The 14,036-nt window shown below is 44.7% G+C and overlaps 1 protein-coding gene across 3 annotated transcripts in view; it reads left to right on the forward strand.

Annotated features, from left to right (window-relative positions):
- The window catches only part of npas3 (neuronal PAS domain protein 3), a 250,733-nt gene that overhangs the window by 223,721 nt on the left and 12,976 nt on the right, over positions 1-14,036 (forward strand). For all 3 annotated transcript variants that reach the window (XM_088354313.1, XM_088354314.1, XM_088354315.1), the window contains 3 exons: positions 4,350-4,468; positions 6,969-7,162; positions 11,451-11,557. In XM_088354313.1, coding sequence (XP_088210439.1) covers positions 4,350-4,468; positions 6,969-7,162; positions 11,451-11,557 — 420 coding nt within the window. The remainder of the gene's footprint in view (positions 1-4,349; positions 4,469-6,968; positions 7,163-11,450; positions 11,558-14,036) is intronic.

Here is a 14,036-nt window from a genome sequence, read left to right on the forward strand (position 1 = left end):
TTGCGTAGGAGTCGGATTTGGGCACAACACCGGCTCGGGAGCTTTTATACCCGTGGTCCACACGAGAAAATGACGCAGAAATGACGCGATGAGGAAGCGGAACAGTCGCCGGCGTCTGTTTTGCGAGCATACCACCGATGAACAGCGGGTTGGCCAATTTTGCGCATTTTCCATCCCGGGCAACCACGGGCAAAAAAAAAACGCAAAATTTTAGCCGTGATTCAGCCGCAAACGGCTGTGTGACCGGCCCCTAAGGGCAGGATTGCAAATATGCTGAAGTAGAACTTTCTGGCAGGGGTTTCAAACTCAATCGATTGTTCTCCCAAAACCTTGGATTACAGTGTCTGCTTTAACTAAAACAACCCAAACATCGGTAGGTTTCCCATATTTTATAGTCGATAGCAGGCAAACAATGAAAGGAGGGGGAGGAATAAGTTGTTGGGCATGTGACTTTAAAAAAACTACTTCATCAAAAGAGTAACTGAGTTAGTAACTGAATTGCTCTATAGTAGCATGAACTAGTTGCTAGGGAAAGTAACTATTTCTGTTACTTTAAAAATACGGAGTTATATGTCGAAAATTTTGAATTTTTCAGCAGTATTCGAGTCAGTTAAATAGAGAAGAACAGATAGGTAATTGTGTAATATTTATTGCACCTCACCAGCAACAGATTTATTCACTGTTAGCATAAACCATCACTTTTGATCATCAGTAACGGTAACAGCATTGCAACAGCCCAAAAAAATCACGAGTTAGATTACCCCGTTACTTAACGGCATTACAGACGCTCCCCTACTTACGAACGAGACGATTTCAGACGATTGTTCTTAAGTTGAATTTGTTCGTAAGTTGCTTCAGTGCTATATTTTGTATGTTTAAGGCTTGTATAAGTAACCTGTATTGTTTTGTACTAAAAATAAACATTTCATGAAATAATATGCTCTATAAAGATAATAAAGTTAAGTTCAACTGACTTTTGGAGGATAAGCTTCAAGAGTCAGAGGCAACTTCCTCCTCCGTGTGGCCGAAAAGAAGCGATCCGACGAATTTCTCAGCCGCATCAATCTTTCTTATTCCATTTTCATTTCTAAAGAAACCGCTCGCCTCTTCTTTAGACTTTAAACCAACCATATTGAATGGATGCACGAGATATCAAACAATAAAAATGTCAAAGTTCTTAGCGCTGTTAGGAATTAATTATCAAAATGTAGAGTTTACCAAATTGTTCGAATTAGTTATCTGACTCCATTCACCAAACACAAACTTCATTCTCCTAACAACGCATGCTCGTTTCTTTCTGGTAAAAGATGGACCAGAGTAGCCGACATTTTTACACAGGGGCAGATTTATTTTCTTAAGGTATTTAACTAAGTGAATTCCATCGAATTAGCCGAATTATTGTCGAATTAGTCTTCGTCGAGCCTCTTTCGATTGTCCCTCGATCTTCTGAAGTTCTTCTGCCCACGTCTTTTCGTGCTGACTCCTCCCATGGGCGTGCCGACTCCTCCCATGGGCGCGCCAGGTGCCAGCTTCACCACCTCCTCGCCGAAGGGCGTCACGATGTCTAAAAAAGTCATATCAGCAGAGTGCTTATCAAAACAATGCCTGACGTCCTTCTTGTGCGTCTGGCCTTCTCCCGTCCGCATTCACAGGAATTCTGTTATCAAAATACGTCTGATGCATTCCAGACAGCCTAACCTTCTAATATACCTTGCAGAAAAACAGTCAGTGAATCTCTCTACTGCATCAAACTGAGTGCATGTACTTACTTTGTAGTTAATTTTATAATATCCTTTATATTTTCTTCTGAAGTCGTTTAGCTTTCTCTTATTGGCCCGCGTCTCCCCGCAAGTCTCAGCTCCTCCCATGGGTGTGCCAAGGAATTGTTTGCGCTCAACATTCTTACAACACAACGCCACTCATCCTGCGTCAGCAAATTCACGAGTCCTGTTATCAAAATTTCCTAGACAAAATATTATGCGGGCACCACGGCGGTGCAGTGGTTAGCGCGTGTGCGGCACAGTTCTAAGGTCTTGGGAACTTCCTGTGTGGGTTCAAATCCAGCTGTGCGGAGTTTGTATGTTCTCCCCGTGCTTGCGTGGGTTTCCTCCGTGCACTCCGGTTTCCTACCACATTCCAAAGACATGCATTTCAGGTGGATTGGCCGGTCCAAATTGTCCCTAGGTGTGAATGAGCGAGCGAGTTGTCTGTCCCTGTGTGCCCTGCGATTGGCTGGCAACCAGTTCAGGGTGTCCCCTGCCCACAACCCGATGATTGCTGGGATGGGCTCCAGCACCCCCGTGACCCTTCTGAGGATAAGCGTGTATTCTGGGTGAGCTCTCACAGCGCCACACGCTGGTAGTGGCGGAAAGAAGCACTACAGTAATGTCCTGTACTCTGAAAAATGTGCACACGATACAAAATCTACCTCACAGCAATGTCTAGATATTTTTCACTATCCCGAATAAAAATTCGTATCTCCCGTTTTTCGTAACTCGAATGTTCATTAGTAGGGGAGCGTCTGTATCCTCGTTTGCAGTATTTAGAGACATTTTTACAAAATAACTTTGCTTGCACCTCATTTTGAAAACATTATTAAGGACAGGAGTGTCTGTATCCTCATTTGCAGTATTTAGAGACATTTTTACAAAATAACTTTGCTTTCACCTCATTTTGAAAACATTATTAAGGACAGGAATGTCTGTATCCTCATTTGCAGTATTTAGAGACATTTTTACAAAATAACTTTGCTTGCACTACAGCACTGTCCTGTTCTCGAATAAAGGTGCACAAAATACAAAATCTAACTTACAGCATTGTCCTGATATTTTTCAACATCCCCAAAAATTTTTGTATCTACCGTTTTTCGTAACTCGAATCTTCGGAAGTAGTGGGACGTCTGTATTTATTACGGGATTAAGTAACTGAACCGTCTGCCTAGGGAACAGCAATTAGAACCAATTTTGATCCATTCTCACTGGGTTGAAATCATTAGACGGGCGGGGGCCTCTACAATCTATCCAATGTGACGTTTCAGTTACTTATTCCTCCCCCTCCTGTCATTATTTGCATGCTATCCTCATCCACACGTTTTACAAATTGACATCCGTGCTGATTTCCTGAGAGGGGAAGACAAGGACGCGGGGTTTGGTCCATTCTTGAGAAGTCTTCACTTTTTGTTTTCATTCTCACTTTTTAGCGTGCGAGCTACCTACATAAGAAGTAAGGGGAAGACAAGGACACAGGGGTCTGTCCCCTTCTGAGACATTTTCACTTGATGTCTTCATTCTTGACTTTGTTGCTCCTCAAATGGATACATGACTGTCCATGATTGACCACTAGGAGTAAAAATGAACCTTAGGTTTTTAGGTGCTGCTTGAAAAGACAACTGTCTGTCTTTATTTTTTATATACCGTAAAATCCGGGCTATAGAGCGCACCTGAATATAAGCCGCACCCACCACATTTTAAGAGGAAAACCGATTTTGTACATACACAAGCCGCACCTGTTTATACATTTAAACATGTAACACAAACACAAAATTAACCCAAACCCGATTTCAAGTCCCGCGATTTAAACTAAATGTCCTCCATTAAAGTCCACAGTCCAAAAATCACAGCCGGCAAAATGAACGGAAAATGATACCGGTACTTAAGGTTTGATGCAGACCGGCAGAGTCCGGGTCTGGTTCAAAGTAATCCAAAGAAAAAAGTGTATATTTCCAAAGGTGAGGGTGGGAAAAATATATATCCACTCTTGTCCGCCGTGTCCACAAACACTCACCTTTACCGGTCCCCACTTCCCGTCAGCCCGCGTTTGTTACGCCCATTCTTTTTAATTCGCCCGTCCAAAACATATCACAATAAGTGTCTAAAATAAATACAAATAAATACATTGGAAAAATATACAGTTGCAAATACATATTATACATGGGTTACACATATTTACAAAGAAAGACAGTACACCGAGAGAGTTTTCAAAGCTTTAATAATAATAATATAGCTTTGACAATGCAGTTAATGGTAGCAACACTCGAGCGCCGCTAGCGGCCGTTAGAGAAATTACATAAATTGGCCGCATCACTGAATAAGCCGCAGGGTTGAAAGTTAGGGGGAAAAGTAGCGGCTTATAGTCCGGAATTTACGGTATATGAAATTTTGGGACATTTTGGACAACCGACATTATGGAGTAGACCTTGTTTGACTTTTGGTAAATTCCTGAATACACCAAAGTACAAAATAAACTGAGGAACATTGTTGTTTAGTCACCTGTTATTCTTCGAGCACTTTGTAGGATGGAGGTCTTTTATTTTGAAAGGACTCATAGGAAGTGGTCTGGTTGTGTTTCAGCTGAGTCGAGCAGCCCTGGCGTCCTTGCGCCGGACTACTGCCTGGAACGGTCTTTCTTCATCCGGATGAAGTCCACGCTCACCAAGAGAGGCGTCCACATCAAGTCGTCAGGATACAAGGTCGGTATTTTGAATTTTCAAGAGTATCGTAACAGCAAAGTCAAAACAAAGTCAAAGACCCGAAATTCAGCTGGCTTAAAACCGGTCCGGACCTGGGTACCAGGGTAATTCAAAACAAAACACCACGAAGGCCGGCGGCAAGTGATGAAGCAATGTGATTTCTGCTCAGTGCTCTGAATGTCAAACTGAAGAAATTCAACAAAGCGTGGGTAAACACTTCTTGTCAGAAAGATTCCAAGCATTTATGTGTAACTATTTTTTTATGTGGTAGTCGCAAAAACATAGTGTGAAAATAGGAGAAGAACACATAGAAAGAACTTGTCACCGACCAGGAACGGAGACGGGACCCAATTGTGTTTGTTTTACTCATTTTGTATTTAGAAAGAGGACAGTGCTTGCATCCACGATCCGATGATCGTCGGTCACGGGTAGCAGATAGCAGGAACGCGGAAGTGGCACTTACGTGTCGAGCGAGGGTAGTCGTTGGCAGCGAGAAAAACAGGTCTATGGCCGGGGTAGAGGAACCAAAACAGAAACAGGTCCGGAAAAGAGGTCGGCAACAGGTATCAGGCAGGAAACAGGGCAGGATTGTGTCGAAGAGTACAAAGGCTTGCCTAGCTGAGAGCATAGGTTTTACAGACGGTCTGACGAGTTCTTTTCAGAAGACGGGACTTAAAAAAGAGTCCAACAGCCAATCAGGTCCCGTGGCTGTTGGCGGCAACGGGGCAGCCGCAGGTGCCCCGAATTAGTAATCATGACAGAACTCGGCCGACAACATCAAGGAATGGACTGGTGCCAACTTTAACAATACCCCATAACAGACCAGGAACTAGAGTGTAGAGAGTTGTCCAGAGTTGCGTCTTAATGGTGCCCTGACGACCCAGTGTGTGGGGGGAATGGGGCATGTAGAGTTTTAGCATTTCTTAAACTGAAGTCTGACTTCGAAGACACTTCCAAACCCTTACAGTTGGAACATGCACTATTGAGCCGAGTATAGTCCACATATTAATTTATTACCCAAATCAAAGAGTTAAACACATTGGATCTTTCTTCCTTGCCAATTACATTCGTGTGTAGAAAGACGAGGGGGTTTCCGGGTGTTCCTCTGTTATAATTCATGCCGATGAAATGTTCACGCCCCATGACCAAGCCTCTGGCTGATTGGTCCGCGCCGTCGTCGATGCAAATTTCCCAAGCATGATTGAAGAATGGGAGGAGGGGTGATAGGACGTGCCAGGCACATACTACCCCACTCCAGGCGAGGTGATAAATCATTGTTATCTGCACAGAATGGAAGAAAAGGAACATTCCAAGGCAAAATGCGGTTCACGACAAACCTCTCATAGTTTGCCCTCAAACGCTGAAGTCAGATTTTAGAACAAGTATATTTGACTTTACGTAGGATAAAACAGTATATAACTCCAGGCAGTATAAGACTAGGCACTCTCTTAGATAAGACAGACTTCTTCGCCGTCATGCTACAAAAGGCTCCACAGCTGTCTTTTCAATCTTGCTGACATCCAGAAAATAATTAATAATATGTAGTTTCCTATTTCTTGTTTTTAGTATACTGAGCCTTTAAGGTAAAATAATCTGGAGTCTGATTTTTAGTCAGTACAGTACATTAAGTTTTGAGAATGATTTGTCTCAGTAAATAGTAATGCCAATTTAAATATTATTGTCAAAGACTGGCAGCGGCGGTACTGTGTTACTTTACTGTAGTAGACATTTCCCCGCTGTTTTTTTTAAATAAAATGTGTTAGGAATTAAATATTACAAAATGTATCGTTTACCAAATTGTTCGGACTCCATTCACCAAACACAAACTTCATTCTCCTAACAATGCATGCTCGTTTCTTTCTGGGAAAAGATGGACCAGAATAGCCGACATTTGGGGCAGATTTATTTTCTTAAAGTATTTAACTAAGTGAATTCCATCGAATTAGCCGAATTATTGTCGAATTAGTCTTCGTCGAGCCTCTTTCGATTGTCCCTCGATCTTCTGAAGTTCTTCTGCCCACGTCTTTTCACCAGCTGGCGCGCCGGTTCCTCCCATGGGCGTGCCAACTCCTCCCATGGGCGCGCCAGGTGCCAGCTTCACCACCACCTCGCCGAAGGGCGTCTCAATGTCTAAAAAAGTCATATCAGCAGAGCGCTGATCAAAACAATTCCTGTTGCCTTGTGCGTCTGGCCTTCTCCCGTCAGCACTCACAGGAATTCTGTTGTCAAAATACGTCTGATGCATTCCAGACAGCCTAACCTTCTAATGTACCTTGAAAAAAAAGTCAGTGTATCTCTCTACTGCATCAAACTGAGTAGTTCATTTCATAATACCCTTTATAAAATGTATAAAATCAAACAAAATGTAAGAAAAATATGTGGTTTTTACTTCAAATCCGGTGCAGCTTGTCTAAAAAAAGGGTTGAGTGTCTTTCTGTAGTCCGGAATTGAGGCTACTTTTTCGATAGTACTTGACAAACTGTCCCGGTCTTTCGCTCAGGTGATCCACGTGACCGGTCGCCTTCGCATCCGAATGGCGCTAACGCATAGCCGCTCGGTGCCCAATCAGATCATTGGAATGGTGGTGGTTGCGCACGCGTTACCGCCCCCTACCATCAACGAAGTGCGCATCGACTGTCAGATGTTCGTCACGCGCGTCAACATGGACCTCAAGATTGTCTACTGCGAGAACAGGTGAGGAGAAATGACACGTATATCTTGTTTTCACGCTGTGAGGTTTTAACATTTATTAAACTGAAATCTGACTCCGAAGACACTTTAGGTGTCTTGAATCAAAGAGTTGAACAAATCGGATCATTCCGCCGTGCCAAAATTAGAATCGTGTGCAGAAGACGACGGGGTTCCAGGGTTTTCCCATGTTATAACCCATGCAGATGAAATGTTCACGCCCCATGACCAAGCTCTGCCAAATGGTCCGCGCTGTCGTCGATGCAAATTTCCCAACCACGATTTCTCTTTCTTACGCTATCTTTCTCTCCCTCGCTTTTCTCTCTCTCTTTTGCTCTCGCTTTTCTCTCTCTCGCTTTTTGCTCTCTCTTGCTTTTCGCTCTTTCTCGGTTTTCGCTCACTCTCGCTTTACGCTCTCTCTCGCTTTTCGCTCTTTCTCTCACACTTTTCGCTCTCTCTCTCTTGCGCTCGCTTTTTTGTCCTTCTCTTTCTATCTCGCTTTCCGCTTTCTCTCTGTCTCTCACTTGATTTCCGCTTTCTCTCTCTCTTTCTCTCTCTCTCTGTCTCTCTCGCACTTTTATCTCTTTTTCTCTCTCGTTTTTCTCTTTGTCTCGCTCTCGCTTTTCGCACTCTCTTGCTTTTCGCTCTCTTTTTGTTTTCGCTCAATCTTGCTCATGGTTTTCGCCCTCTCTTGCTTTTCGCGCCCTCGCGCTCACTTTTCTCTCTCTTTTTCTCTCTCTTTCGCTTATTGCTTTCTCTCTCTTTTTCTCTCTCTCTCTCTCGCTTTTCATTTTTTCTCTCTCTTGCGCTCGCTTTCACTCTCTCGCTTTTCTCTCTCTTTCGCTTTTCTCTCTCTCGAGCTTTCGCTTTTCGCTCTCTCTCGGTTGTTGCTCTCTTTCTTGCTCTCTCTCTCACTCTCTCTCTCGCTTTCCTCTTCTCTGTCTTTCTCTTTTGCTCTGGCTTTTCTCTCTTTTTATCTCTCTCTCTTTTTGCTCTCTCTCTCTCTTTTACTTTCCTCTCTCTCGCTTCCCCCTTCTCTCTCTCTCCTCTCTTGCTCTTCTCTCTCTCTCTTTCGCTCTCTCTCTCTTTCGCTCTTTTTTACTTTCCACTCTCTCTTTCTCTCGTTCTCCCTTCTCTCTCTCTCTCTCTCTCCTCCTCTCTCTCTCTTTTACTTTCCTCTCTCTTGCTTCCCCCTTCTCTCTCTCTCCTCTCTCGCTCTTCTCTCTTACTCTTTCGCTCTCTCTCTCTTTCGCTCTCTTTTACTTTCCACTCTCTCTTTCTCTCGTTCTCCCTTCTCTCTCTCTCTCTCTCTCTCTCCTCCTCTCTCTCTTTCGCTCTCTTTCACTTTCCTCTCTCTTTCTCTCGCTTCTCCCTTCTCTCCCTCTTTCTCCCTCTCTCTGTCCTTCTCTCTCTCTCCCCTTCTCTCTCTCCTTCTCTCTTTCTCTTTCCTTCTCTCTCTCTATCTCTAATCTACCCGCCCAGCCCCCGAGAGAATGTTAGTTCTATCGTGTGGCCCCCCGAGTTAAAACAAGTCGGACACCCCCGCGCTCGACAAAACGAATGGAAAGCGTGTGACCGCATTCTCCGACTTCTCCACGTGAGCGGATTTTCATTCGGCCATCTTTTAAGATTCCCCACGCGACCGTCCGTCCGTCCGACGCTCGCCGGCATCCGACGCCTATTTATTCATGAGCCAATCGCGGGCCGTAAGCCGCCAGCGCGTCTCTGATGGATCTATCTGCTCGCCGCCGTCCAGATAAAAGCGATAGCATCTCGCCGGCGACTTAACCGGATGACCGCCGAGATTCTATCAAGAGAAGAAGAAAGCGCCGTGCTTTTTTCGTTTAAAAAGAAAAAAAAAAAATCTTTTTCTGCTGGCGGCGACACAATGAGGAGCGTGGGCCGCCTCCATTACAGGAAGAGGAAATGTCTTTTAGGGGGAACGAGGCCCCGTCGGAGGAAAAAAATTCCTTATTCATAAAATGGATCGTATAAACGTCGGATGTACAAAAGCGTGGCCGACGGATGAATCGCTCCGGTCGAGCGGGATGAAATTATACGGCGAGCGGGAATAAACGGGGGAACGGAAAGCCAGGACGGGACGAGATTTGCTGTCATCTCGCGTTTATTGCGGTGAATGGGTACCCAAAACCCCCACTCCATATGCAAACATACATGAAGTAGCCCTCTCAATCGTCAGGGTTCGTACGTGTGCTTGAAATCCTTGAAAATGTGTGTGCAGTTCATTTTAGGGGGGCCTCAATGGCACGCTTCAGCAGCCCAGACTGGAAAAAAAGAACTTTGTTGGCTCCTGCTCTCAGCAATGGTCGACTACAGCTAATAGATCGTGGTCAAACCAGTGCAGTTCATTTCAATCAGGCATCTCAGCAAAGGTCGACTATAGCTAATAGATCGTGGTCAAAACAGTGCAGTTCATTTCAGGCAGGCATCTATGGCACGCTTCAGCAGCCCAAACTGGAAAAAGTAGCTCTGCTTGCTCCTGCTCTTTGCAATAGTCAATTATAGGTAATGGATCATGGTCAAAATAGTGCAGTTCATTTTGGGCTGGCTTCAATGGCATGCTTCAGCAGCCCAGACTGGAAAAAAATAATTTTGTTGGCTCCTCCTTTCAGCAATGGTCGACTACAGCTAATAGATCGTGGTCAAAACAGTGCAGTTCATTTCAGGCAGGCATCTATGGCACGCTTCAGCAGCCCAAACTGGAAAAAGTAGCTCTGCTTGCTTCTGCTCTTTGCAATAGTCGACTATAGGCAATGGATTATGGCCAAAACAGTGCAGTTCATTTTGGGCTGGCTTCAATGGCACGCTTCAGCAGCCCAGACTGGAAGAAAAGAACTTTGTTGGCTCCTGCTCTCAGCAATGGTCGACTACAGCTAATAGATCGTGGTCAAAACAGTGCAGTTCATTTCAGGCAGGCATCTATGGCACGCTTCAGCAGCCCAAACTGGAAAAAGTAGCTCTGCTTGCTCCTGCTCTTTGCAATAGTCAATTATAGGTAATGGATCATGGTCAAAATAGTGCAGTTCATTTTGGGCTGGCTTCAATGGCATGCTTCAGCAGCCCAGACTGGAAAAAAAGAACTTTGTTGGCTCCTGCGCTCAACAATGGTCGACTACAGCTAATAGATCGTGGTCAAACCAGTGCAGTTCATTTCAATCAGGCATCTATGGCACGCTTCAGCAGCCCAAACTGGAAAAAGAAACTCTGCTTGCTCCTGCTCTTTGCAATAGTCGACTATTGGTAATGGATCATGGCCATAACAGTGCAGTTCATTTTGGGCTAGCCTCAATGGCACACTTCAGCAGCCCAAACTGGAAGAAAAGAACTTTGTTGGCTCTTGCTCTCAGCAACGGTCGACTACAGCTAATAGATCGTGGTCAAAACAGTGCAGTTCATTTCAGGCAGGCATCTATGGCACGCTTAAGCAACCCAAACTGGAAAGAGTTGCTCTCTTGGTCCTGCTCTTTGCAATAGTCGACTGTAGGTAATGGATCATGGCCAAAACAGTGCAGTTCATTTTGGGCTGCCATCTATGGCACGCTTCAGCTGCCCAAACTGGAAAAAAAGAGCTTTGCTGGCTCTTTTTCTCAGCAGTAGTCGATTACAGGTAATGAATCGTGGCCAAAACAGTGCAGTTCATTTAGGGCTGGCATCTATGGCACGCTTCAGCAGCCCAAACTGGAAAAAGGAGCTTTGCCGGCTCCTTTTCTCAGCAATAGTCGACTAAAGGTAATGGATCAAGGCCAAAACAGTGCAGTTCGTTTTAGGCGGGCCTCAATGGCACGCTTTAGCAGCCCAAACTGAAAAAAAGAGCTCTGCTAGCTCCTGTTCTCAGTAATAGTGGATCGAAGATAATTAATCAGATCCGCAACAGTCCATTTCATTAAAGGCATGCCAGGACGACCGGTGTCCTAACAAAAGGGCTTTTATCCAGTCCAAAATGGATCACGTCCGGATGAGTGCAGTTCATTTTATGCCTATATAACTGCAAAAATAAGGACCACCTTGCAAGACTAAAGTATGCTATGCCAGTCCTGGCTTGCAGCAACACACTATCAGGGATAATGGCTGACAAGTCGCGGCATCCTAGAGTTCAGTTCACTTTTTGGCAGGCAAAACAGCAAAAATTAGCCGCCAGGCCCGAGAAAAATACTCTGCCAGTCCCCGCACGTAGCAATATCAGGGATAATGGATCATGGCTTCTTTATGATTCGTATTCTGTTGTGCTATTGCCCGATGAGCCACTAGAGGGCGTTTTTTTCCACTTTTACAGGATAAGCGACTACATGGACGTTTCTGCCGTGGACATCGTGGGCAAAAGATGCTACCAGTTGATCCACGCCGAGGACGTGGACGCTATCCGGCAAAGTCACCTTGACTGTGAGTGCACCGACGCATTCAAAATAGAAAGCGCTCGTCTTGTAACCAAGAGGTCGCAGGTTCGATTCCCGGGTCCTCCGCGTTATATGTTGAAGTGTCCTTGGGCAAGACACTGAACTCCGTATGCGTCCCATATGCAAGTCGTCGCTGTGCATGGCTGACTGCTATCGGTGTGTGAGTGTGTGTGTGAATGGGTTTAAGTGTGAAGTGCATTGTAAAGCACTTTGCCATATTTATGCTCCTTTTGTTTCGTTTTACCATGAATGTGTTTTTTAGACCTCCACAAGGCATATCCTTGTTGCTAACGGTTGTGGGCCCATCTCAAATGAACTTGCCAGTACCGGGGGGGTGTGGGGGGGCATAGTCCCCCCACAGAACCAAGTAAAAAATGACAGAAACATCTCTCTGAGCTAAAAACTTTATGCTAACTCATAATGCTAACAAAGATCTTCCAGATCAATCACAACTCTTACAATTGCCGCGGGAATTGTCTGGCTCATATTTAACATGGCGGTAGCTGACTAAAGACGACGAGGGACAGCGCTCGGAAAAGACAAACCAGACGGATGGAGCCAAAGAGTTTGACGCGGAGCTCTGCGTCGGAGCCCGAGAGAGTTTGACACGGAGCTCAGCGTGGAAGCCCGGGGGCGCTTAGCTTAGATGGTCTCTGAGGACCCCCACCACCTTTAATCAACGCGCTAGCTAGCACACACACGCGTATCAAACGCTTTCCACACACCTGTACGGTAAAAAAAAGCGCAAAGTCGCTTCAATGTCAAAGACCGAAAGTTTGCAGCTCTTTGATTGGCTCAGAGGGCGTCCGTTGAAATGAGGGACGCGGGATACCTCTTTCAATTTGGACTGATACCGATACTCTCGAATAGTCATCGATACTAAATATCAATACCGTTAGGATATAAAATCTTCGACCTTCTGCAAAAAAACGCGCTTTCCCCAAAAACATTCCGAGCCACAGACGAGGTAAGAAACCTCCAAGAGGCTCCTCCTACCTTAAAACATCACATAGGGCTCTGAATCAAAGGGTTTAGTTTAAATATGTCAATTAAAAAATAAAAACTAGCTAGTTGTGGTAGTTTTGCCATTTTGACTCATTTTTAAAGGCCTAGTGAAAAATTGTTCTGGAGCTATTGGGGTCTCCAAGGTGGTGCCCGCGGGCACCAGTGTGCCCCCTGACGGCTGCTTTTAAGAACACCTGTTATAAAAACTTATCACCAGTGCGGGGTTGTTGGGATTTTTTAGGGGTTGAATCTATTTAACCCCACTTCCAAAAATTAACCTGGTAATAACATAGTAATAACATAGTAGCGACATACTGTAGTATTAACAGGAGAAGTTATAATTTTAGAAAAGCGTATTTGTGCTTGAAAAAGGCTTTAGACCCTGGGCTAAAATCTTGGGTTCAGGTTAGGATTAAGATTACAGTTGGGGATAGGGCCTTGGGTTAAAATTAGTATAGGATAATGGTAGGTTTAAGATTAGTTTTGGGGATAATGTTAGGTTTAGTGCTAGGGTCAAGGTGAGTGCTAGGGTTTGGGCTACGGCAAGGTTTAGAGTTAATGTCTGGGCTTGGGTTGGGGATAGTGTTTGTTAGGACTAGGGTTAAGGTTAGGGTACTGGATAGGGTGAGGGCTTGGGTTAAGGTTAGAGTAGGGTTAAGGCTAAGGTATGCCCAGGGGTTGATTTATGGGCTAGGGTTAGGCTGAAAGAATAGAGTTAGCATAAGGCTTGTTTTAGGGCTAGGGTTAAGTTGAAGGCTAGCCTATGGGTTTGGGATAGGGTTAGAGCAAGGTTTAGGGTTGGAGATAGGGCTTGGGTTGGGGCTAGGTTGTTGTTAGGATAAGGGTTAAGGCTAGGGCTATTGTTAGGGTCAGGGCTTGTGTTAAGATTAGAGTAGGGTTAGGGCTACTGTATGCCCAGGGGTTGATTTATGGGCTAGGGTTAGCATAGGGACTGGTTTTAGGGATAGGGTTACGTTGAGGGCTAGCCTTTGGGTTTGGGATAGGGTTAGAGCAAGGTTTAGGGTTGGAGATAGGGCTTGGGTTGTTATTAGGATATGGGTTAAGGCTAACGGCTATTGCTAGGGTCAGGGCTTGCGTTAAGGTAAGAGTAGGGTTAGGGCTAAGGTGGGTGTGGGGGTTAGTGTACGGACTATGGTAAGGCTAAGGTTAAGGGGTTAGGGTAAAGGTTAGCATTAGGATTAAGGCTAGGGTAAGGGTTTGTCTTAAAATCAGTGTAGGGTTAGGGCTATGGTAGGGTTTTATAATTGATCAACCAGATTATGTACTAAACATTAGTGTCCAGTTTTTTTAACGAAAAAACAATCGTCAAATAGCTCACCGGTGCTAGGTCATTGTGATTTTCTAGTAAATGTATTTCGTTAGGGGTTGACTAAGTCTATTTAACCCTACTTCCAATTATAACCTGACAATAAGAGAAATGCATATCAAAGTGGGTAGTT

The sequence above is a fragment of the Urocampus carinirostris genome, chromosome 15 (assembly GCF_059441175.1).
Source record: "Urocampus carinirostris isolate Australia breed hairy pipefish chromosome 15, RoL_Ucar_1.0, whole genome shotgun sequence".
Classification (NCBI taxonomy): domain Eukaryota; kingdom Metazoa; phylum Chordata; class Actinopteri; order Syngnathiformes; family Syngnathidae; genus Urocampus; species Urocampus carinirostris.